General features: G+C 31.5%; 1 protein-coding gene across 1 annotated transcript in view; it reads left to right on the top strand.

The window, feature by feature from the left end:
- Positions 1-26,749, top strand: part of LOC130452438 (prolactin-releasing peptide receptor) — a 317,870-nt gene that overhangs the window by 206,482 nt on the left and 84,639 nt on the right. Inside the window, exon 3 of the mRNA XM_056791721.1 lies at positions 7,002-7,102. Within this exon, the coding sequence (XP_056647699.1) occupies positions 7,002-7,102 (101 nt within the window). The remainder of the gene's footprint in view (positions 1-7,001; positions 7,103-26,749) is intronic.

The raw sequence follows: 26,749 nt of genomic DNA, 5'->3' as shown, positions 1-26,749 counted from the left end.
CGAAAGTGTGAGGAAGACCAAAGTCGCGTTAGTATTACCTGTAGAAATTCTTAATATGATTTCTCATTTACTCTGTGCTTTTGTCTCCACTTTTACCGGTTTATTCTGGTTGTTACTTTTTGTTTTGAGGTTGTAGAAGTTTTACTTATCAAATGCTAGAAGATCGATAGATAAAGTATTCGTTGTATCCATACAGCTGCTTCGGAGACCATGCGATATACACCAAGCTTCCTGTGAATATACTGCTGCTAGTTTATATCGATAAAGTTTTTGCAACATGATATCTACTTTTGCGTATGTGGATAAATTGTATTAGTCATAATTTTTTATGGGTCAAGTGAGACCCTGCTAGCCTAAATGTCAGCAATTTTAATGTCTTCTCGATACAGAATTTCATTTATTGTGTTGTCGCAACTATATCTACGTTGAGTAATTTTGGGAACCAGTTCTGTTACAATCAACCAGTTTCAACTACGATATCTTAAGCCAGTCCTGAACGTGTCAATTGTCAACCTAACCAGAAAATTAGCTTCCTTTACCATCCCTTCCCTTTCATCCGAGAATCTAGGATGTTAACTAGTTATGATGGGATATGGAACCTAATCTACATTGTGAACCGGAGCAATTTGTTACTTGCCATAGGTATATAGATGGGGAGTAATATTGGCAAAGATGCAAACAATCTAAACACTGTTATATTTAGTTTTCGGAGGATAGCACCACGGTGTTATAAAGTTTTCTGTTATATGCACATGATACACCTCTGGATCTCATTTAACTCTAGCGTTTCATCTCTAGGAGAGATGAAAGAATAATGAAATGAAATATGTCTAATTATTTTATTCTACACCGTAATTGTTCCTCATTTTCGACTTGCCACAGTTTAACATACAGTTTACGAGATAAAAGTGGTCAGAAATCTTCAATTGTGTGCCCCTGAAATGAATTGGAGAGTTATCTCGCTTTGTTATGAAGAGTTATTTCACATAGACAGTTTTAAGGGTACGCTAAGATTATTATTAACTTCATTCTCTACGTTTAGGTAGATATATGAAGTTTAAAACAGTTATAATATATAAAATTAGTTGTGCCTATTGTTGTACTGCATAACATATTTTGTCTACATATTAGTCGACTATTAAGTGATAACTTTTCTATCCGTTTTCTTTTAAAATACAGCAAAAGTATATACTGGTCTGCAAGATTTTCAAATTGTTCTCATAATGTCAATAATTATAATTGGAATATGATTTTCATATATGCTTCAAGTTTTTCCAAGCATTACTTCCGTATTTGTACAATATATAATTTTTCAGTGAACTGACACGAGAATACAAGTGTTGTTACATTATATTGTTTCACACATTACTGCTTCCTTTAATTGAAAACAATGTACTGATAAATTACTGTAAAATTAACATCTAGCTAGGTCTTCCTTTGGAATAAACTGATTGTGAACTGTTTCTCTGTGATGTTAGTTTTGGTAATTCAATTTCCGATATCACACATTTTGATTTATGTTGTCATAAATTGTTTTTGCATCTTAAAAAGAGATATACGATGGCCAAATTTCTTTTAAATTACTTACTTCCTCAACTAAGTACAAATCTTACCGGATATGTAGCTAACTAAAATTAAATCTGAAGATAATGATTCTCCATTCATAAAATTGGTTATGATCGTCTAAATCAATAACTATATTGTCGATAGAAAATGTAATCATTTTCTGCTCCTCCTCCTCCTCACAAATATACCATCAAAGATATTTTTGATCGCCCATTATGCTTTGAAGCGTGAGTCTTGCATTGAGACACATTGAGTGGATTGATCTCATTAACAGTGTGAAATGGAAAAAAAGAAAATTCATTTTTTTCTCAATATCTGAAAATTCTATTCTTTTTCAAAAGATACACTATTATTGATGCGAAAAGATTCATATTCACGACAAAATCCCATCTGTCCATATCAAGAGTGTTTGTTGTCATAACTAGGGAATATTATAATTTGTTCAGGCAAAGACGTTATGCTAGTGAAGACACAGAGATTGATTGACGTAAGACATTTTTTTAAAGTATATATAAAAGGTTTTTTAGAAGAGAAAATTGACCCATCTGCTGGTTTATCCTATTTCGTGAAACCAGTTTCCATAATTTTTATATAGAGGCGTTTCATTTTGACAATTTTCTTTATAGAAGCTATTCTCGTCGCCATTCATTCTCAGTTTCATTTATTATTGACTCTTTTTGACAACATGGGCTAGATTTCCAGTGGGAGAAACACGTGAAACAATTCAGTAAACTTTTGTTGTTCGCCCGGCTCGTAGGAGAATTTGTAAAATGCAGTGTAAATGGAATTTTGTAGAATATGTATATATAAATCTCAATATATAGTTCATAGTTCAGTCTATTAAACTAGTCCAAAGAGATAATGGCTCTTAATCAGTAATATTATGACAGATACACATCCGCACGCCATTTCACAGCCCCGAGCATAACTTAATGTAGTGGAAACTATACTGTGGCAGATACACAGGCTCACGCTATATAACGGCGCCGGCCATAAGTTAATGTTGTGAAAACTATCAAACACGTTATAGGTGGCCACTTCTAGATGTTTGAGGAAAAAGGAGTGATCTGTAACTAGACGCATTGCGAAAGCATATGTGAAGAAGGAGAGTAGTAGTAGACAGTAGCGTTAGTTTAATATTACAGATATGCAGCGAACGATACATGACAAACCGGGCAGTATATAGTGATATATGAAGTGAAGTAATCAAATTATTAGTGTTGTAATTAGTTTGATAATTACACTGTGATTGAGTTAAATTAACGTGTACATTCTTATCCTCAAACCTATACCGAGAAATGTTTAAAAAACTTTTTTGAACATTTGTCAAAAAGTTCCGGAAAATTCTGTTTGGAAACTAGATTATATATCGAGTTCTCTATTTCACTGACCGATTATATACCTAAAAGTATTTAAATTGGGAGTTCTAGAATATTTTATTTAGAAACCACAATAGATATGTAATTATCGACATCATCAATAAACTATATAATGAATATATAATATTAATGAATAAAAAAGATCGAAGTAGACTTGATGAGTATGAATGGAATAGGTAAACTGATATATTAGAGTTAGCCCACTTTGGTGTTTCGTTGCCACGTTCCCAATGAGAAGAATAAGAAACCACATATATATATATATATATATATATATATATATATATATATATATATATATATATATATATATACTTCTTTAATTTATGATTTCTTAGACCTTTTGATACTTTAAGGCATCTGAATGTTCTCTATTTAAGGTCTCTTCTGTTTCAAAATTAGGTTTATAATAATTTATAATAATTATTGAATCCAAATCCAAATACAACATCAATGTATGTCATAAATTAGAATACTTTTTCTCCATTATATATAGAAAAACCATACAATTCATATATTAAATGTACATTTCTGGAACATAGAGAATGAAAGAAAATTATTTTTAAATGTTAACACCAAAAGTTTGTAGTTCTTTTTCAGTTATTTCCATTTGCAGAATTGGAGTTTGAGTTGAATTATGAAATACGACACTAAAACTAGAGCTTTCAAGCTCACGATCTGAAATTGGATTTTTTCTTTCTAATTATCTTGCTCATCTGCGCATTTTTCCTACATCAAATTGAAATCGTCTTTATGTCGTTTTTCATCAGCCACGTTATGTGTAGTTAATTGCATGTGAATAGCTGACAAAGCTTCAAGAACTTTTCAAGACTTTCTCATGCTCAATTTCTAGATAATCACATATTTCATGAATTTTCTATTGATTAAAACCGCGATATCTCATTAATGGTGAGTCGTAAGAGAAAAGTGACTGAACCATTTTTGTAGAGAATTGTATGATCTACAACTTTTGTCTGACTTGCTTTCACGATAATACTTACTGTTTTCGAGAAAAATGGAAAAAACCTTCATTTTGTACTTATACCTTGAATAAAATATTTTGCAGAAGTAGGATCGAAGGGGACTTTTGACGTGTCATTTATAATGATGTATTTAATGTGTCTGTCAATTTTCAGTTCTATGCAAATTTTGCTTAAGTCAAATGTCTATTTTCACTGAACTATATGTTATAGAAAACACAACCGATAGTTTCAATAATAATTATGTGAGAAACATAATAATAATTCATATCTCTCCGGCACTGGCGCTTGAATTCATTTATTTTTTGTTATATTCAAGTAGCACGTGATTGATGTACATTAAACTGTTGATGTAAATGGAGAAAATCGCTGCTGATGTAATATTAAATTATCGGTGAGATACATGTATCCATTTAAATAATATGGAAAATTGAATTTGTGGAATTAGTAATGCAGATATCCTATTTAAAAACATTGACTAGATGTATTCATTCAAAACCGCAAGCCATGCTCAAACTTGAGAATGGAATAAATTCAGCATCTCATAATAAATTGCTTCGTTTACATTCGTTTATGTAAAAGGTATGGAATGATCTGGAAGAAAATTCAGAATAAAAATTGTTTTTTTATACTAATGTTGCACATACAAGTATGTATAAGTTTACAGGGGTAGTACAAAGAGTATGGAAAATATTTAATAAAAAAATATTCAGTGGTAATAAAAATTGTGGAATGACATATGTTTGTTATGTATACAAATTGTGGTATTATTGAATTCATATTAGAAACATGCTAGTACAGATCGAGGTCCTCCTACATATTCAGAAAGAAGACACTAGAATTCATATATTAGAGAAGTCAACTCACACCAGTTCTCGTGTGATGTGAGTAGGAACTGGATAAAATGAAAATAGTAAGTATGTTAGAAATCTTGATCAGTAGTCACCTTTAGTTTATATTGGAGAATCGAGTGAGCAAATTAATATTATGAGGATAATCACTGCAGTTGTAGAATGTTCTGTATTTGTTTTTGATAATGATGAAGGTATTCTAAAAAGTTTTCTATAAATGATTATCATTATCCTTATTTGCATCATTTAAGGTTCTCTAATCTCTGTAAATTGGAACAACAAATCAATTCGTCAAGTACTTTCAACATAACAAATCATAAGTTTTCAAGAGCTTACTCCAACAAACTTCCTCCGACGTTCGAACATAACTACATAAGACAAACATTTAAGATTAAGTTGAAATGTAATTGGAATAAAATTAATTTGTAGATAGTGAATGATTTCAGATAGTTCTATTGAGAATTTCATTCTTGAAAATCAAGGATTTATGGATTTTGTAAAATCAAATATACTGATTCTACCAACTCTAAACGTAAATAATTTGAAGTTGAATTCTCAATGACACTATTGTGTAAAGGGGTTTGAAATAAATACACAGCAAAACAAATAATCAACTAATGACGAGTTTATTTAGACACTGTGGAGATATATCGACACGTGGCGTCCGGCCGTGATGCTACCCACTTCATCTCTTGTGCGATCTTAATAGACTTTACAATATGATTTTGGCGATAAAAATAAGAGTTTGGTCGATAGGTATACGCATATTCTATTAATGGTTATTCTTGACGAAAATATGATTTTGTTGAGATTGATAACAGTGTCCATGGTTATCAGGTATTCTCCTAGTTTTACTCAATTTAATGTGCTAATTACTATTACCTGTTGTTTTGTTGGGAAATTTGTTTTTATTACTTGGTAATAAACAAATAGAAGTTCTTAGGTAGGTTAGTGAAATAATTGCTGATGTTGATCTGATTGATCTTAGTCCGTACTGTTTACTGAAACTTGTTTTGCTGTTAAGCGAAGGGTTTTGAGACTTGATTGAAAATACTCAAGTTTGTTTTGTACTGTTGAAATAATAAGATTTTTGTTACTATAAAGCTAACTTTAAAGTGGATATATGAAGCTGACGAAATTCCTTAGTGTTTGCAGTTGCTTACTAAATAAGTATATTCGCTCTTGTAAAATTCATTTTTTGACGATAGCTCATTTTTAAACTACTTCATCTATCCCTAATAGAGGCTGCTCTCCATCTGTTTGCGACAGATATTAGTTTCTAATTAAGCATTTGAGCTTTAGGGCAATTAATCGATGAGTACTTGTTTATTAGATTTTCCCTCAATTGTATTTTGATTTTATTCAATATTTCGCAATATGGTGAGGTCAAGATATATTTTTCTGAATACATACCCAACTTCTGTTTATGTTCTTCTTGTCTCTATATCAAATCATTGGTATAATTTCAATGTAGTGCAATAATCCATATTTCTACAAAATATCTTGTTCTGCTAGTAATCGATATTATTTACTGTAAAACATTAGCTAAGTTATTGCGAACCCAAGGAGTTTCATTACTTTTTTCGATACATTTACTGCTGGATTTGCAAAGAACTATAATGTATACATGTGATGATATTCTCCAATTTAAATTTTCTGGTAGTTAGTAAGATGTAAAAGTTGCATTATTGGCAGACCTGTACAACTATACAAACTTAAACAAAGTCACCGTCACTATATACAATATAATTGTATGAAAAAAATCGCAACTGATCCACGGTGCTAGACTTTATTATAGAAAATAGTTATTCCATCATAATCTGTTCCACTGTTCCTTATAAATAAAAAAAATTAGCCATCATATTCCATAAGCTGGATAAATTTGGAATATATACTAGATGTCTTCATCAGCAAGAGTACAACGCTTAATCTTCGGGCTCCAGAAATATCCCTCGAAAGTATTTGACTATAAATTTGTTATATTTTTTTAATGTTTATTTGACTGTCATACAAAATTTGATTCTAGAAGCCACATGTTCGATGGAATCATGGTTTTCATGCACATAACTACAATGTATTATTCAAATAATTGAACGGAAGTCTTCATACTTGCTTTTATAAGCACTTTTTAAGTTCCTCTTATTTATAACAATAAGGTTATTCTCAAGCTTTTTATATATTTTCATTTAAATATATTCTGGATAAAGTATCTTTATTTGTTGCAGCAAGTGTACCCAAAATTAGAAGCAGTACAAGGTGTTGGATTATGTACTGTTAATTTGTTGGACGACATTAAAGAATATACGAGAGGGATCTTCATAATAATGTGAGTAAGAACTATACTTTTACTTTTTGGTTTGCGTTATCCATAGTTGAGGGCAAATAATGATTTGATCCAAGCGCTATGATATTCTTTTTTCTAAGTGCTAAAACCAAATTAATAAAACGAAAAAAAAAATGATTAAAATAATGGTTAGTCCACTCAACAAATGGGAATTCTTATTTTTGTATAGAAGCCATATCATCAGGGTAAACAACTTTATTATATAGTACAAAGTATCTTCTAAATATAATCAATATTCGAATTGCAAAAAGGATAACAGATTCACAAAAGTATCGATCGAATTAAATTCAGACATCTATTGAAATTGTAATATTTTCTAATCAATCATTTTCACAAATTTGGAATTTATGCACAAAGCCACAAGTATAAATGATAAAGCCCTACATATATCGTGAACAACGATAAAGACTCTTAGTGAAAGGTTGAGATAAATTGACTGTGATGGGGCTTCTTACACAACAATTTCTTCGTTAGAGTTACCTAGATACACAATAAAGTACGAAATTTGATATCTTAACGGTACTCAAGTATCCAAGGGACACCCGGAATCAATCATCTTTGATGTGGGTTCCGATTATGATCGTGTTTCATAAATCTTTAAGTAGTTGAATTTTTGATTCTTCACAGTCACATTAATATTTTTGTGGCAACTCTTTCATCATTTTGGCGGTTATTAGCAATTTTATTTCATTGTGTACTCCTTTTTAAGTTAATGCTTTTATGGGGCTTCTTTTGTTTATTGCGGTTGCTAAGTTTTGCTCTTCTTCTAGGTCTGTTTCGTGACTTGGTGGCTGAAGACTGTAATGATATGATTTGCGAATTTGCTTTTTCGTTGTCGCTTCTAGCCTACTACTCAAGTTCTTTTATTTGTATAGGAGGGGATGTTATCTTGGATTTTTTTAAATTTTTTATTGGCTTTCAAATAGAATTATCCGTTCTTGTTAATTTAGATACATATTCCTCAAATTGTGCATGTCTTATTTATTCAAGTTTCATGACTAAGCTGTTTTTGTTTGCAGGAATGTGGCTCCTTTGCCATCTTGCTCAAGCCTGTCTCTTTTCTGCTATTAGTCTCTCTATTTCAAGTGAGACATCTTGTTTCCTTTTTTCTGTTTCATTTTTGGTGTAGCAGTTTGGGCTGCTTGCTGAGGTTGTGAGTTAAATAGATCTGTTGCCCGATATCTCCTGGTTCCTTAAGCTTTATCTTTAAATCTACCGTTTCATTGATTTTGTTACGGTATGTTTCTAAGTCTGTTTTAAAGTTGTGTAATCTTTGTGCTGGTGTTCTAATTATGACTGATGCTCCAATAATAGGCGAATGGTCAGAATTCAAGTCATAACTGGGCAGGATGTCTCTGTGAGTTTAGTTTATTCCGTTTGTAACATAGAAGTCCAAAAGGTGTGTTTGTAGTTGTAATCATCTCCTGCTATGAATTTGTCTCCCAAGGTGCTGAAGAAATCTTCGAGATCATTTTGTTTTATGTTGTGTCGAGGTGGGCAATAGATTGCGGATATTGTAAGTTCATATGCAAGGTTGTTACTATTATTGAGGTAGCTTGGAGGTGATTTTGTTGGTAGTTTAGAAGTTCGTAATGTTTGATTGTATGTTTTATCTATGTGGCTGCTCCTTCATGTGTTGTGTTGTCGGGTTGGTGTGTGTGATATAAAAGATAGTTTGGTATTTGAAAATATATTTTTTTGTGAAATGTGTCTCGCTAACAAGTGGTATATCTATTTGGTTTTATGTTAAAAACAGTTTGCCTTCTTTATGCTGTTCTAAGCCATTGGCGTTCCATTGTAGGAAAAAAAGTTTGTACATACGTGTTTGGCTGGTAATCCAAAAGACTTGTTTACACTTTCAATTTACGTTATCACTCCAGTTTTTGTTCCAAACATTTTGTCATATATTTGATACTTTCAATATTTTGCTTGATAACAATTCAATCATTATAACCGGGGCTCCTTAGCGCCTTCAACAATTCAATGGTACTTCTTTACACTACGAAAGTTAGTTGAATATTAATTTCATGATCTGTCTTCGGAGTAGAAGGTTGAAAAGTAAATATATGGTTGATACTGTTAACTCGCAGCAGCTGTGACATGATGACTGATACAACTTTAGGAGCGTGTCGGTATAAATAATTAATAATAATAATAATAATAATAATAATAATAATAATGATAATTAATAATAATAATAATAATAATAATAATAATAATAATAATAATAATCTGATTGTAGGTTTAATATTGTCTGTTATTGTAGGACATTCGAATGGTTCATCCAAAATATTTAACACGTTCTTCCGGTGGCTTCAAGTTACCGAATGAATCAAAATACTCTACGTTATTATCAATATTACTGTATGCTACACAATACGTTCCGCTATTTTTAGAGGTATCTAAATCAACCACTGTGCATTCTTGTTTTCGAGGACCGTATTAGGTACAATGTCCCACATAAAAACTCCTCAAAAGTATCATACTTTAAGTATCGTACAGTGGTCGATTGGGTAGCTTCATTGGTAGTTTTTTTGATTTTTCAAATATAATCCAAATCCACCTTTGGATAACTTTTTCTATTACAATCCTTCACCAACACTCTCCATTGCTTTATCATGACGTACATCGTCCTCCAACTTTTTTTGAGCGGCATCAATTACAGTCTTCGCTATCCCAGCAGCTTCTCCTGACAACGCTCGAATAGCCGTCAGTCCCGCAAACAGGGGTTTGAGGGTTAAGAAATCTCCAGACTTTGCTACAGGTATTACTCGAGGAACATCAACTTTCTTGGATCCTCCAAATTTTTCAATTAGTGCTTTAGCAGCTTGTAAAGCAATCATAGCAGTATCTTTTAGAAATTATCCTCTCTTCATGGACTCCTTCGTTTTCAAAACAACATCCCTAATGGAGGAACAACGTTTCTTTGATCCCATTCCGTATTTCTTTGAGCGACGACGACGACGACAACCCATTCCATTATATGTGGTCCAAGTGGTTGTGGTAAAACGAATGTTATGCTGTCACTTTTGTTCGATCCGAATGGTGCTAAATTCAAAAATGTCTACGTTTATTCAAAGTTATTCCAAATGAAATATCAGTTATTGCAAGACGTTATAGCGCAAATGAAAGGAGTTGGATATTTCCCATTCAAAGACAACGAGGAAATTATTAGCCCCGACAAGGCTAAGCCAAACTCCGTTTTTTCTATTTGATGACGTTGCGTGCGATGGACAACAGAAAATTCCAGAGTGTTACTCCATGTGCCGACATAAAGATATCGATGCTGCCTATCTCTGTCAAACATATTCCAAGATACCTAAGCAACTGATTCGAAACAATTGTAATATGATTGTGTTATTTAAGCAGGACGAAATAATTTAAAACATATATTCGATAAACAGTCTCCTGACTCGAATTTTGAGGAATATGTTCAGTATATTGGTCAGAAACTTATGCTGCGGTAGTATTGTGAAAGATTTCCCTCTCAGTAACGGCAGATGTCGCAAAGGCTTCGACAAATTTATAAAGCTTTAAAACAGCTATCAAATTTTTCATTTAACAACAAATTGTCTGACAATGTAGTCGCTATAGATTTCCGTAAAAACAAAGTAATGAGCTAACTAGAGCAATTCTCAAATAAAATTGGGTGAATCAGAGCATGATAACCATAATAATAACCATAAAATTGATAAAATATAGGGCCCGAGATATGACCCTGAGCAGGATTGGTGGATGTTGGGTAGTAGACGAATGGATTACGATAAAAAAACTGCAAGTATTAAAATACTAGGTGATGATGGACAATGGTATTGGACAAAAGGAACTTCCAGGTGTATATTACCTTATTTTTTACGATGATCCAAACTACGCCAATGAATATTTAGAAACGTATTCTCCATGCAACAGGTGTTCACCGAAGTTCTGCAGGCAACCTAAAAGCCTCACAACGGTTCAGGAATAATATATTATTTGTCCTCTTTTTTGATCTGATAATGGGGAAGGAAAAAGTCTAGATGATGATATCCTAGTCTACAATGGAAAACCTATGGTATACATTTATTGGGACGAACCAAATGAAATGGTAGGTAGATTGAGGTTATTGATTGCTTCTAAAGAAGTTGGCAATACATCTCACGGCAACGAGATAGTTGCTATTATAAACGAGTTAAAAGAAGCAGATATAATATATAATTATGTATTGAATTTGTTCACTCTTATCATGTCTGTAGATAAATTCGGACACCATCTTTCAAAAAGTGATAGTGATATGGTTACGAAAAAATATCTTGATACGGAATTGAACACGAGCTGCGTAAAGAACCTCAATTGCAATTTGAACAACATCATAATGATACATAAAACAAAAATCCCCTTATTACCAGCACATACAAAAGCATTGCAAAATAAAATAAGTGACATATCGAAAAATATGCCGACTAAAAAATATGGGGATGATGTAGTAAATAAAATTAACGAAATTGGAGAATTTATTTCAAGAAACCCTCCTATAGCAGATCGCCATATGGCTACTAGAAATACGTTGATGACGTCACTATCATAGCCAAAAATTTTGTTGAAAAAGAATTTAGAAATGCTGATGAGGATTTACGTAAACAATTAGACCAAGATGTGAATGGTGTTCGTACAGATTGTCAACAATGAATGACGGTTGAATAAAAATGTAATTTACGAATATGATTGTAGAAAGTGTAATCAAATTGAAAAAAGGAATTGCCAAACAAATTAATGAAATGGCTGATTTGAAAAAGAGCGTTAGAGGTATTGTTGGCAATATTGCGGATTTGAATATACAAGACCATCTTAATCAATTGGAGATAAAGATAAATAGTGGTGGTGCTATGTGATATACACAAGTATCATTATGTCTTCCAAAGAGAAGAAGAAGAAACAGTTCATAAACGATCTCCACAAACCTGTACGTAAGAATTATCCACGGCGTCCTACAATTATTAAAAGGTTAGCATATGCAAGGCACACCAATCAGCGGTGGCTTTTATGAAGAATAGCTGCAAAAAACATGAAACCCCGATATTTAATTGGTTGCAAAAGTATTTAGAAGGAAAGGTCAAAAGATGTATGTCAAATGGATTGGGTGTGACCAAAAAGCATTATAGTTGGATAGAAAACGTGGATATAGTGTAAACTGCGGTTTTGTTATCGACCAGGCAAAAAAAAAGCGTAGATATTCTTTATTAGTGAAAATTCTGGTCACATCTGCGGTTAAAAATTAGAAGTATACCATCAACAAAAAACCCGCAAATATACGATAAGAATATTATTTCCCTTAGATAGGTCTTATAAATTGAAGTTATTTTGATTCAATATTCTCAGTCAGTTTCACGTTCCTTCTTAGTTGTTATCAACATGTCGTCAGATAGCGGATATAGCAGTATCGAGCCAAATGAAGAGGATGAATTTTTGACCTACTGATTAGACATGCTGATGTCCACAATATACATCTTGAAGGGTACAATTCAAATATAGACAATACCGTTGATATATATATATATATATATATATATATATATATATATATATATATATATATATATATATATATATATCTATATATATCTATATATATATCTATTTGGTGAATACTGTACCATTAAACAAGACATTCTCCAATGCGCTGAAGTTATTTTTATAAACAAACACGATGAAAGTGAGAAGTTCATCAAATTTTGAAATTCAACAATGATTTATATCTCAATGAATATCTCTTTTGGGAGATTTGAATTATCGTGAATATTGTTATAGTGTTTCAGATTTTTGTATAAATGCTAATGATTGTCTAATTCCATTGCAAATATTTTCTTTCTTCTTCTGTTCTATAGTGTAGATTCTTTAAATGCGGCTCTAAAGGAAATCATTTACAAGACAAGAGTTGTAATGAGTTAGAAAAAAGATTTAAAAAAATCATTATTTTTCATGTGTTTTCTTGTATAATCTTTGGCAAAGAAAAAAAATACGAAATATTTTAAACGTTTATATTTGAATTGTATATTCAACAGTTTTTTCACATTTGATAACTTAGTGTATTAGATAATACACTGGCTAAAGCGAATATCCAAAGTTGCGTCAATATTTTTGATATTAAAAATTAATGCAAAAATGGAACTCTACAATATTTAGACAAAGAGAAGAATTTTCAAGTCATACATGCATTGTAGTAACTCTTACAATTATGAGAATATCAGATTCCCTATCGTCTGAACCTACGAATGTGTGATTTACTAAGATGTATGCATGCAGACAGTGCATACACATGATTTCTTAGTTTTTGTTTCGAATAAAACCGACTCGATATATATTCGCCAGTATTAAATCCCTGTCAAATATATCTATATTATTATTGGGAAGTAAGCTCAAGCGCCCTTTTTTACATAAATTAACAATCATAAAATGACTACCCTCTCCATTCAAATTGTGAAACATTACGAGGACAAAAAATAATTTTTTGAAATTTAAATTGCACGCTTGGTGCGCAAATCCTCTAAAATTACCGTTGAAATGATTTTGATCTCCAACAATTACATATGTAACTGGAAAGTCTTCTTCACAAATATGACAGTGTGTTTTGCCACATATGGAAGAAGAAGAAGAAGACTTCTCAGTTATTGATACATTCGTTTTAATTTGAGAATGGATAATTTTAGCAAATTCTAGCAATTTCATCAGCAGACAAATCCATACTATTTCTTCCTCTATAGCTATTCAAGTCCGACAAGTTATCATCATATGAACATTTGACGAAGTAGCCTGCACTAAACGGCACACACTTTTCATATTTTATTGTTTTTACATAATTTTTTGTGTCCGAAAAATTATTCAATTTCATCAGGTTTACTATAAGACGTTGAAGCATTCAGTATCAGATGACTTCTACAATTAAAAAATAGAGTGGATTGAAAGTTGTTTTCAACAAATTTTAAACGTGACGTGCTTTATTTCATAAGTAAAAAAATAAACCATTTGTAGCAATTTATGGGATGTCTATGAATGGGTGTGAAACATATTTGAAAGTATCTAGTTACCATCAAAGCTGTCCGCCTATGTCGAGTCATATTCGAGGATACTTATTGCAATACCAATTATAATAATACCAATAATAATTTGTACAATGAATTTAAAAATAAAATATATATTTAATAATAAAATATGCTTGATAATTACGATATTGTTTAACTATAGAGATGAATAAATGCAAGTATATGTAAAACTAAATATTTATTGCTGCACAATGAAATTTTCATATACAAAAAATATATTTGACAGTGCACACGTTTTTGTATGATAAAAAAAATTTCCGATCTAACATTTTCAGGTTAAGATGCTCTTCTAATTCGATAACTGAATTGTTGAATATAGTTACTTTTTCTAATCAATCTAATCAATGTTTTCAGTCCAGTGTGTCATTATATACTTGAAGTGGTGCAAGTTGGTATAACCAGCATCCCATGGAATACAAGGTTAGTTGTTCATTAACCAAATCGCCTGCCCATGTAACTTCGGTGGTAGTAACCTTAACGGAAACAGAGGTTTAAGAACGTAATGGTTCACTCGACACCCACCAAAAGCGGCTAATTTTTTTATTTATTTATTTTTATTTTTATTCTAATGTCTGCTGCTACACGCACCGAAAATGATGCTGTGCAATATGCAACATCTTTTTTTGAACAGTTCAGTTACATGAATTCAAGTCAAAATTCTTTACCTGACTTGGAGTCCTTTCTTATTTATTTCCAAGAAAAGTACAATCTTCCTGTTGATGAAACACCTAATAAAGAAACTATTGATTTAATGAAGGGACCTCGGTGTATAATGGATGATAATAATTATGTTGTATATCCAAAATAGAACAAAACTGGATAACTGTGGTATTTTACGCAAGCTACCGATCTGCATTTAAAACCAGCTAAGCATTATTTTCGAAGCGACTGTCAAAGAACCGATCGATGTCCATTCGAACTTACCCAACCCATATGGAAAATGTATTGAAATTCATCTGGATATCAAGCGAAAATGGTATTTTGACGATTATCACAAGGTTCCAAAAAAATAGTTTTTTAATGAAATTGGACATGCTCTCGGCTTGCGACATAGCTATGTCAAAACATCCCACAAATAGATACGGTAGAACAGAATGAAGACGATAAAAACGCCATGATAGCTATGTATGGGAATATACGAAAAAATACATTCTTTCACAGCGTCGAAGACTAAGTTGACGACTACAGTAAAATCAACGTTAACACTTACAACCCGAAAAAATATACCTACCAAAAGAGGAACTAAAAAGAACCTTTGTGAAATTTAGGTACCGGACTTCTCGCGATGGCTCCACAATTTCCCAACTATAGAATGTATGTGGGATATGAAAAATATTTATGAAAGCCGGATTTAATCAATCCCATACAACAAATGTATTTGCTACCCCTTAATAGAGGACATTTGGATGACGTCTTTCTCGACATTCCTGAAGATGTAACATCTGCAGTTCGCTATACGGATGGACACATTTACTTTTTCCACAAAAATTCATATTACAAATACAGTGAATATAAACGCAAAGTTGTTGAAGCGAAACCATTTACTTGGAGTTTATTCCAAGTAACCTGCCCCGAAGATGCGCTATTCAATCAGTTAAAAACTCTGTTACACAAAATTATGAATAAATATCAAATTTGAATACATTATTGTTTTTTTCTTTTCGTCTACCGTCACCCGCGTCATTTTTCCGATTGCAAACCGTCTAATATCCATGACCACAGCGGCGACGATAAGAATACTACGACGAAAAGCTCATCCAGATATGACATAGCATATCTACTATGAAGTCCTCAAAAGCTAATGATCTGTTAACCCAAAACCCGCTTCAAATGAGATTTAATACTCTTTATTCGGGCTTTCCAGACACCGCCATATGGAGGGGAGTGAGCCGGAATGAAATGCCATGTCTTGGTCAATTTAGCACTCCTAGCTTATCGGTCTTTTACCAAAAACTGACCTCCATAATAAATAACCAAATTTCTGAAAATTTCAATATTTAAAACCTAAATTCAGTATTGAACCTATAATTACTAAATATATTTCAATCAAAACTATGTTAGCCAATATTGATTACATATCCTCTTTCATACAAAATGAACAAGAAAGAAATGTCGCTATAGCCAAAGCAACCAACATTTTAACTAAGCACATTCATGAATAGAAATAATCTTCTGTTTTTAAAGATTTTTTATATAAAACCAAAAACTTTCTAAAAGAAAATCTAGATTCAATAGTCATACCATCTGACAAAGGCAATGTCACAGTCATTATGGAGAAACAACAGTATTTAGAATTATCCAAAGAATTTATCTACAATAATACATCATACAAAGAACTCAATAATGATCCAACTTTAAAAACAACTGATAATTGTCACAAATCAATGAAAAAAGTTTTAAAAAAAACAAATTGACAAAGAAACCCAAACGAAATTAATAAACTATAACGGTATTTCTGCTAATTTCTACTGTTTACCAAAAATTCGTAAATCTACTCTATCAGCTAGACCTATTGTAGCATCAATTAACACTCCCATAGAATCCCTTACTAATTGATTAACTGAAATTTTTACTAAATCTTATGATTATTATATAAAAAACTCGTTTAACATCAAATAAACTTTTGATAATATGATATAATCACCAAATTATATATTGTTAGGATGGGATGTAATATCTCTATTTAATAATGTTCACTTAAATATATGGCTTACAGCTCTTCTTTGGAGATTTAGGATGGTTTCACTTAAAATCCGAAATCATAGGAACAAAATGTATGATTTTATTTCAAATTCACACTCGAAGGACCATATTGTAATGTATCTTCGGGGTAATCAATGATAGTTGACCATATTCGTTGCATTAAAACATCAAAACTACTTTGAAATTAAATATTCATTAAATAATAAAATAAGTAGTTGAACGTGGTTTCAATAATCCGACGACTATACTCGAACGAACGCCTGAATATTAAGACTTCTATCTGTTTACAGACCGCTCTTAAATACTGAAAAATCCTATTGTATGTGAGGTTATATTTATCTATAGTATGGTCGTTAGAGTCAAATCGATACAAAAAATAATGTACGTAAATTGATACCTTAATGGTACTCAAGTGTCCAAGGGACACCCGGAATCATTCATCTATGATGTGGGTCCCTATCAGGATAGTTTACCATAAATTTCACTGAATACAATAAACCTTGAATTTAATTAGCTAAATTTATTATTTATATTATACATTAATATAAGACAAAAATTTGGTAATCCGAGAGGATTTATGCTAAAAATAAGGAACACTTTTGTATCCTTCAACTAAATGACGGATCCCAATGGTTCGCACGGGGGGTGAGAGTTAATTTAAACACAAGAGATTTTATTTCTGTCTGAGTAACATTTGTGCAATGTTTTCAAATTCAAATATTTTTAAATGGGAAACTATATCAAAACATGGATGGATGGAAGAAATAATTCACAAATAAAAATAAGATGTGTCTCACATAATAATCGTTGATTTGAATAATTTCAATAAACGTTATCAGTTTACAGGAATTTAGTTTCTAACAAAATTTAACTTTCTGGACTATTTAAATGAACTCTTTCGTCTCAATATTTATCACAATGTTTAAATAGTTCACGAATTGTTGATTCATCAATAAATTCAACAATGGGCTATAACAGTGATATACATCATTTTCTATCATAAACGGAAGTAGATAAAAGCTGAATTTCCACTCTATGAAATATTTCTCGTAGTTTAGAACGCTTTATGTGGAAATATCGTGGTCGAAAATATATAAATAAAAAACTTCCATTCTATCCAAGTTGTTGGCTTGAGTAATCGTTATATCAGAGAAAAATATTCCATTCTTATTCCTCTTTTCTTTCTCACATTTTCTCGCAAAATGGTGTTGAATTGTGGTGTCAGTGTTTTATTTGGAAATAATATAAGTTATACTGTATTTTTTTTTTGTATAATCACATCAATTTCACTAAAATGGCGTATGCAATCTATTCACTATTGAATCGATTCTCGTAATTACTGTCCTGATGTACCATATGATCAACTTTGACCTGGACTAACCAAGAAAACAACAGTTTAAAAGATCGAATCCGGATCAACGAATCAACGAATTTTTCATCAATACACTGAAAAGCTGAGTTGTTGATAATAATTACATTTTCAAAATGCTTAACGCGAACTGGTTGTTATCGATTATTTCAAGTTATCAAAATAAGTTTCCTTCATAATACTTTCTTTAATAATTTTCTCTTTGACAAAAATCGAACTTGAAATTACAGTGAGAAGTTTAAATGGACTAAATCTTATACTATCCATATATACGAGGTCTGGCTATTAAATAACGAGACTGCTTAAGAAGAAGGGTTTTATTATAAAAATCATTCTACATTCGGATTCTCACCTCAAACCGCTACTGCACAAATACTATAATAGTGACGGAAACCTGTTTTGAAACGTACATAGACAAGACATCTAGATACACAACACACTACTCGTTTTTCACCCCACCCGTGTAGGGCACCCATTATGCGTTATTTAATAGCCAGACCTCGTATAACTAGTGACAATTGTAGTTAAGGGAAAAAATCGATCATTTTATGTATGACAAAAGTTACAAATAAAAAATTAGCTCTAACAATATTTTTCAAAGAGCAATTGGAATTTAAGTAAATGAGAATTTTCTTTGTAAGATTTAAGCTAGTTCTAGAGCATGACGCTGTGGTAAAATTTCGAATTATATTACGAACAAGTGAAAACAATATTTGAGCATTCTGAATGTGTGGGGTTGGTTTTCGTCTGAAAATATAAATGAAAAAAAAAAGCAAAAAATGTCAAGATAGTTTCATTATTGGAAATATGTATAATTCGAAATTATTCAGCATTTCAGCTATGGTGTGTTATCTGTTTTAGTTATTTTGGTTGTTTGAATAATGTTGCGTAATTCAAGTCTCCATTCACTACAGATTTTAGAAAAAAGCATTAACATACCACTTAAACAGGAACTTGAAAATAACAGAAAAATTTGAAGGTTAAAGTATGAAACACGAATCAGAATCTAAAACTAAGAGAGTATGTTATTATTGAAAACATGGGTAGGTATGTTTTTGTTGGACATCAGTTTTTCTACTATGAGTTGAATCAAAAACAACAAATCAAAATCAATAAACGTATCGTAATCATATCATTTGGCTTTCAAATTAGTCACTTATATATAATACCAAAGAACAATTTCCCTAAATTGAGGTTTAGCTGTTTTAACATTCTAATACATTTCGCAAGTGTTTACTTCATAGAATAATCGAGACATACAACTCAGGGAGAATTTAGAAAATGAGAATTTTTATTCAATGTATATTTCCGATTTTCCATTGTAAAAACTCGCGTAATAACAATGTATAACCATACGAATACTAAAAATGAATTGAATGGACATTCAATCATTCATGTTAAAAGTTTTTTTTCTGAAGTAATTGTTTTATCAAAAAAATGTTTTTACATGAAGAATCACATAACAAAACTTTGACAAATGTGAAAGATTATCACTGTATAAAATGATTTATACTTAGAAAGTAGAAATAATGAAAAGGAAGCATACCAGAAAATATACACAGAAAAGAAATAAAAAAAGTTTGAAATATGTTCGCAGAATTAATGGGACATATTCATTTGATGGGAGAAAAAGAAACTATGTTACCAAACAGGGTAGATGGGAAATACACGTATAATATTTTGAGTGAAAATCGGGAACCTAAAATAGTTGGAAGAAACGTGCTGACAAAAGTCTTAGAGTGGAAGGATAAATAATTTATTAATTGTGGAGAACGGATCAAACTCAAAAAAAAATTTTTAATTAAAGCACGAATTGGAAAGTATAACAAAGAAGGATTAAGTATAGCGTTTAATACAGCAATACATGATTGTTTATTAGTTCAGGTTTATTTAGAGGTGATAAATTTTTTTGAGTATGGGCCTACCCTGAACGTGAAAGTGGGTGTTTGAATTTTTCCGTGAAAAAAGTGAAAATATTGAGTTTAAATATAAATTTGTCGTCAAATACCATTGAAATAGTGTTGGTACAATATTAGAAGTTGCAATAACAAAATTAGTAGCAATGAATTATTTATACGTATATATTAAAATGGGAGGAAAAATATCCAATATATTTTTCACGGCAATAGATTTTCAGTTGATCACAATAAAAGAAACAGAGACAAAGTGAATGCAAGAGAAATAAAATTAATTGTCAGAAATATGCGGGAAATTTAATTGAATACAGCCAAGTAAAGGAATATGACAAAAAAAATGTTTGAATTTTGGCTTTGAATGCTAATATTTAAACACCACTGTTGATGATTATTGCTAGAGAGAAGTTTTATACTTCTACAAATCCATAGTCTTATGTTTTCACTGCTGCGTATTTCTCTTATCTTATTTTTAATTGTTTCTATTCATCTTCCCTTGTTTTTGTAAGTTGTTTTTATCTTCTTTTCATTGTTGTTGGTGATACAATAGCTACTTTGTGTATTTTTTGCTTTTGTTTTCGTCCAATAACTTCTCCCTAAGCCATTTTATTCCCTTATTGCTCCAAGATTCATCATTTTGTGTTAAATCGTGGTTATTTTTTCCGCTTGTGAATCAGTATATGTTATTGAGTAGTGATCCTGTGAGATCTAAGTTACTTTGTGAAATCTTGCAGTGTAATTCTTCATTCTTATTTTTTACTTTTCTTGACATCTTCATCGTTCGAATCGTTTTTCGATTCCTCTTCTTTGCATATTCCGTCTCTTGTACTCATTTCTTCTCCCTTACTATTTTGCTCTTATAGTTTTTTATCCTTGCCTTGTTATTTTTCTCAAGTACTTTCCTAACTAGGGAGATTATTCATGAAGAGTTTTTCTTCCTCTACTATTTTTGACTTTCTCGATAATTTATTATTTTATTAATAAAAACTGCATCTTTCGTATATGTTGGGATTTATAACTATCTCATTTTATTTGATAGTTGCTTTTCTTCGCCACGCTGTGGCTCTTTTCATGTGTAAAATCAGATATTTTCCCATGGTTTCTGTACTTATAATTTGCTTTTTCACTTTCTTCTCTCCCACTAGTATAACTTTACTCTTGTTGATTACTAAATTGTTAATAAATAGTATACTAATGTATTATTTATAAAATGAAACTCTTCACATACTGTTTAATAGCCACAAGTCTACTTGGAGAGAAAACGAAAAATTAAACCACGGCTGAACTCACGAATGTGATTTTGATATTAAGAGATCTTTACGAAAGCGAATCCATAAAGTGTATTGAAGTAAATGGTGGGCATTTCGAGCATTTCAGAAGCAAATAACTCGATAACCGTTTGAGTTACACGAATCAAAGAAGAGTAACTGTTTTCTGTAGAATTTAACGCTTTTTAATATTCTTTTATTATTTTTGTTGTAAGTTTATCCCAAAAAAAGTTTACTTAGATTTAATTAACACAAACAAGTGTAACTAGCGCCCTGTATTAGCAATGTTAAATTTTCAAAGAGAAATTGTGAAAACGTAAAAAATTATTGCGAAAATCAACATTTGAATTTAAACTTTGAACGGAAACCGTATCTCGGAAACTAGCAATATTTGAATAAGTCATGTTGAGCAGAATCATCATATTTTGAGTTCTAGAATCTACAGTTCAGAGATTGGACATTCTTAATGAATGACCCTGTATCTAGATTTATATATATTTATATATAATATTAACAAATCTTATATAAAATTACCAAGAAAATCTCAGTTATTTATTCAGTGCGAAAGTTTATCCTTAATTTTTCCAAAAAGCCACGGTAAAAACTTCAAGTCTTGGATATCTGTCTTAACATTCTATAAATAAACTGTTCACGCTAAGACTGACCTAAATTTCATGCAAAATGAAAACCGTTGAGTGGAGATATACACTGAATCAGTTCAGTTTGAGGTAGATATTTCCATACCAGGGCGGGCGGCTGTGATTTATAGGGTACTTTTAGTAGTATACCTGCAACAAATTTATAGCTAAACTGCCAATAGAAAATTCAATATCTTCTATAATGGAAAAACGTGGTGACCGTAGTTTTTTGTAGTCCAATTTCAACCAGACTTATTGAAATATATATGTTTTGGAATAAATGGAATAGGTTTGAAAGAAAATGTAAAAGTTTGCTACATATCTAATATGATTTGATATCACTAATGATTAATACTAACTCATAATTATTATTCTTGTTGAAAAATTGTGGGAAATGTTTCGAGTATATCAATGATATTGTGATCATCCTTGTACCGCACGATGAAATGGAAATTTTCCAATTCAACTCCAAATATTATGGAGATAATCCATTATTCAGCTTTAAAAACCATTATTTGTACAGATCGATGATAATTTTCAATTTAATATCCCTAATTCGAGATCATTCTGCTTCTTTTTATTTGAATATTTGACATTAGCATGATCATATTTTCATTCGAGGGACTTTTTTCTTTGAATCTGATTCAGTATTCTCGAGTTGATTTGGAAATCTAATTTGTTTGATTCCTTTCGTCTGTAAAATTTCGCTGGTATGTTAAAAGACAATAAGTTTGTAATACTCGTATAAGGAGTCAGTATTCCTACATATCGCCTTCTCAACCTAGTAAATCTTATTTTGTTCAATCCATGAAATTTTTTTTCAATCAAATCCATAGTTGCATCTGAAACATACTGCCTCGTCGACGATCCCATAAAGAGAACACAAATAAAAATTTAAGATGCGAGTCTGTTGTCTCCCCAAATAAGTTTGATATCCTTTTAACATAAAAGCGAAAGGATTTGTTGTTTGTTTGTACTCCTCATTATGTTCCTAATATAAGGAAGATCCATTACGAATATTCTAAATAGTATGTCCGAAAATTTTTCCCGGAGATGACTTTTATTAAATAAGTAATATTTCAAGTCTTTGAAGTAAATTTGCTTAGTGAAGGTTTTTTAAAAATTTTCCGATCTCAACCTGAAGATGTGCACACTTCAATTAATTCTAGATTAATATTCAAACTTACACGTGGAATGAATATTGCGTTGTTGATGCTGGTTGCTATTTGAATGGTTATCAATTTCTAGCACATTTTCTTGACCAGAAATTCTTAAGAACCGAAGACAATAAACTTTTAGTTGACTGGTATAAAAAAACCTATAAGTGTGAGATGTTGCGTTATCCTAATGGAAAAATACTTTCTTTTCCTTCAAATGCGGTTGTTTTCCACACTTTGTAATTCACTGACTAGAGAGTTTTCTTGTTTCAAAAGGGTAGAGGTGAATCCAGGTTTCAATACAGAATTCATGCCAAAAATCCAACACATCTCGCTCAAACTCGCGAATAACTGACTCATGCATATTTCTTCGGTGAAATGTGTTTATTCAAAATATGCCGATAGCCTTTTCTTTCTCTCCAACTTTGGTCTGATAGTATCCAATACCATTTCTTATTTGCGTAGGCGTAAATATTTAATAAAAGCTCGATACACAAATTTCTTTATTTTTATAAAAATCTTCACAACGACATTCTTAAACGATTTTTGGATAGAAAATAATATGATCTTATGGCTGATATTCTATTAAGAATTTTCTAACACATAAGCAAATACATGAGGGTTGCTACTTAAATGTTGAGACTGTTAAGAGGATGGAATTGAACCGCGAACATTTTCGCGCAATGTTTTTCTATGACTTTCGACGTGGACCAACTGCTGCATACCGATCAACTCGTTTAGAATTTGGATGATCTCAAACCACCTTGATTTGCTGGTTTCTCGAATTCATTCGTGATTGCAACTCTCTACAGAATGAATTTCGTTAAGGTCATCCAGAATCGGCTGTTGTGCCAGACAAAATTGATGCTGTACGTAAACTGATATCGCAAAATCGTCATATGAGATACCGTGAGATTGAGGCATAAATAAACATTAGTTCCACTTGCATACTTTCAATATTGCATGAGAATTTGTCTGTTAAAAATATTTGCTAGCGTGGATACCGCATAATTTGACAATCGCGAAAACTAAAAACAGTCAAACCAAATCCAACCAAAATTGTTCACGCATGAAGCACTTAGAAGCAAAAGGTCGCTTGTTAATTTTTTTGGAATAACTACATTAGCATTTGTTTGCGGTTGATGCATTCAAATTACATATTTCGGAGGTACCTCAAACGGAATGGTACAAATGCTTCAACAATTTGTTCAACCGCAAGCAAAAGTGTATTGATCTTAATGGAGGATATTATGAAAAACCATAAACCCATATTCAATTATAAATATTGGTTTTCAATTGTCTATCTCAAAACTTGAGTAGCAGCCCTCGTGTTACCTACCTGTGTTACCACGTGTCAATTTGAATATTGATTTTTGCTTCATATAAATTTGAGTATTTACATGATAGAAAAAAATTTATATCAGTGGGAAAGAAGGAAGTGAAAATAGCAAATTATAACTAACGTCTGCTTGATTATACTAAGAGAGTTCAGAAACAATGATAAAATTTCTGATTTCACACATGAAAAGAGCCACAGCGCGGTGAATAAATACAACGTATAACAGCAAAATAGTAAAGGAGAAGAAGGTAGTGTAAGAGACGGAATATGCAAAGAAGAGGACCCGAAAAATGAATCGAACGATGAGGAGGGATCAGAATTAGGAATTAATACTGAAAATAATGATAGAAATTATAATTATAAGGGATGAAGTTGATGAGAATGGATTGAAAGATAGCAAGTTTAATATTACAACGATGCAAATACCAGGAAGAGTAGAAGAGATGACGAATTACAATGCAAGATTTCACAAAGTAACTTAAATCTCACCGGATCACTACTCAATAACATATACTGATTCACAAGCGGAAAAAATAAGCGATAAGAAATGTGCCGTCAGCGATTCCAATCATTATATGATGATAACCACGATTAAAAAGTAAATGATGGATCTCAAAACAAGAAGGGAATAACATGGCATAGGGAGAAGTTATAGGACGAAAACAAAAGAAAATAATACACGAATTAGCTATTGTATCACCAACAAGATAAAAACAACTCACAAAAACAAGGGTAGATAATTAGGAAAAATTGAAAATAAGAGAAATGGTAATGAATACGCAGCACTGAAAAGAGAAGACTATGGATTTGTATAAGAATAAAACTTCGAAAATCTAGCAATAATTATTAACAGTGATGTTTAAATATTAGCAATTAATAAAACATATCAAGAAGATGTTGGGAAAAAATAGTAAAATAATGACTATGAAGACCAAAAGGAAGTGATAACGAGAACTATGAGACTAATTGACGAGGCGGAAATTATATATATTCTCTTTTTCTCACTCCGTCTATCGCAAACCCACTCATACCAATCGTATCACGATCCATCTCAAAATCAACAAACCCCAAATTTCTAGAAACATTCACAAATTTTCATCTTCAACTCCTCCATCCTCCACCACTGGTATGAAAGATTACCTGAAGATTTCCCTTCCTTACATCAAACGTGTAACAGAAAAAATTTGCAGACTATTCTAACCCCACGGTATTGTATGTGTATGATATCTTCTGCTCAGATGGCTGCCGTTCCTATATTGGGCAGGTAAATCGACGTATTTTCGTCAGAGTCAAGGAGCACTTGTTTTCTGTCGCTAATTCCGATATTTCCTCCATCCTTGCCCAGCATCGTGTCCATACCGGACACAGAATCGATTTAAATAGAACCAACACTATCACCCCACTCCAGGATTATCGAACGACCCACCCTTCTCTTGATAATGGGTCCAAAGTGGGAGCAGAGCCGAAACGTCAAGAGTTTTTGAAATTTAAACACATGAAAAAAGCAGTATATAAAAGATTCTTTTCCATTTTAAAGAAAAGATAAAAAATGTGCAAAAACCAGACGATTATCAAGCAATTAATTAATTTTTCTTGATATTTTCCTCAATATCCTCATTTCTTTAGGTTCAAAAAAGTAGTAATAGGCCTTGTAGATGGTGCTATCAAACTTTCTGACACAGGATGCCGAAACACTAGCATCGACAGAGAAAAAAGTTCATTGCACTTAGATGACACGATGAAATCGAAGATAAGTCATATTCTTGATGAAATTCTATATAATAATTGTGAAGTGACATATATAGGCTAAATGAGCCAATATCTGGAAAATAGAATAGACGGTGAAAAATATGACAATAAAATAAAACGGCTCTAACAAAACGTGAGAAAAACAAGAAACATCAGATGGATTATACAACTACAACAATTATTAAAACAGAAAACAATTTGAGAAATAGGAAATTTGAGCAATTTGAAAAATTGTCAGGCTGCAAAAATGATGAAAAATAAATACTATAAATAAACTCAATAACATTTATATTCCCATAATTTGAATTACATCTTGCTCTAGGTGTAATATCATACCACACCTTTGGTTGGCGTTACAATACCATACATTCTTTCCTTCAGTTTAAATGTTCATAGTATTTTAATTGTACCAGTCCC

This window comes from Diorhabda sublineata, chromosome 1 (genome assembly GCF_026230105.1).
Source record: "Diorhabda sublineata isolate icDioSubl1.1 chromosome 1, icDioSubl1.1, whole genome shotgun sequence".
Taxonomy (NCBI): Eukaryota; Metazoa; Arthropoda; class Insecta; order Coleoptera; family Chrysomelidae; genus Diorhabda; species Diorhabda sublineata.
Note: the sequence above shows the minus strand (reverse complement) of the source record. Positions and strands in the feature narration are given on the sequence as shown.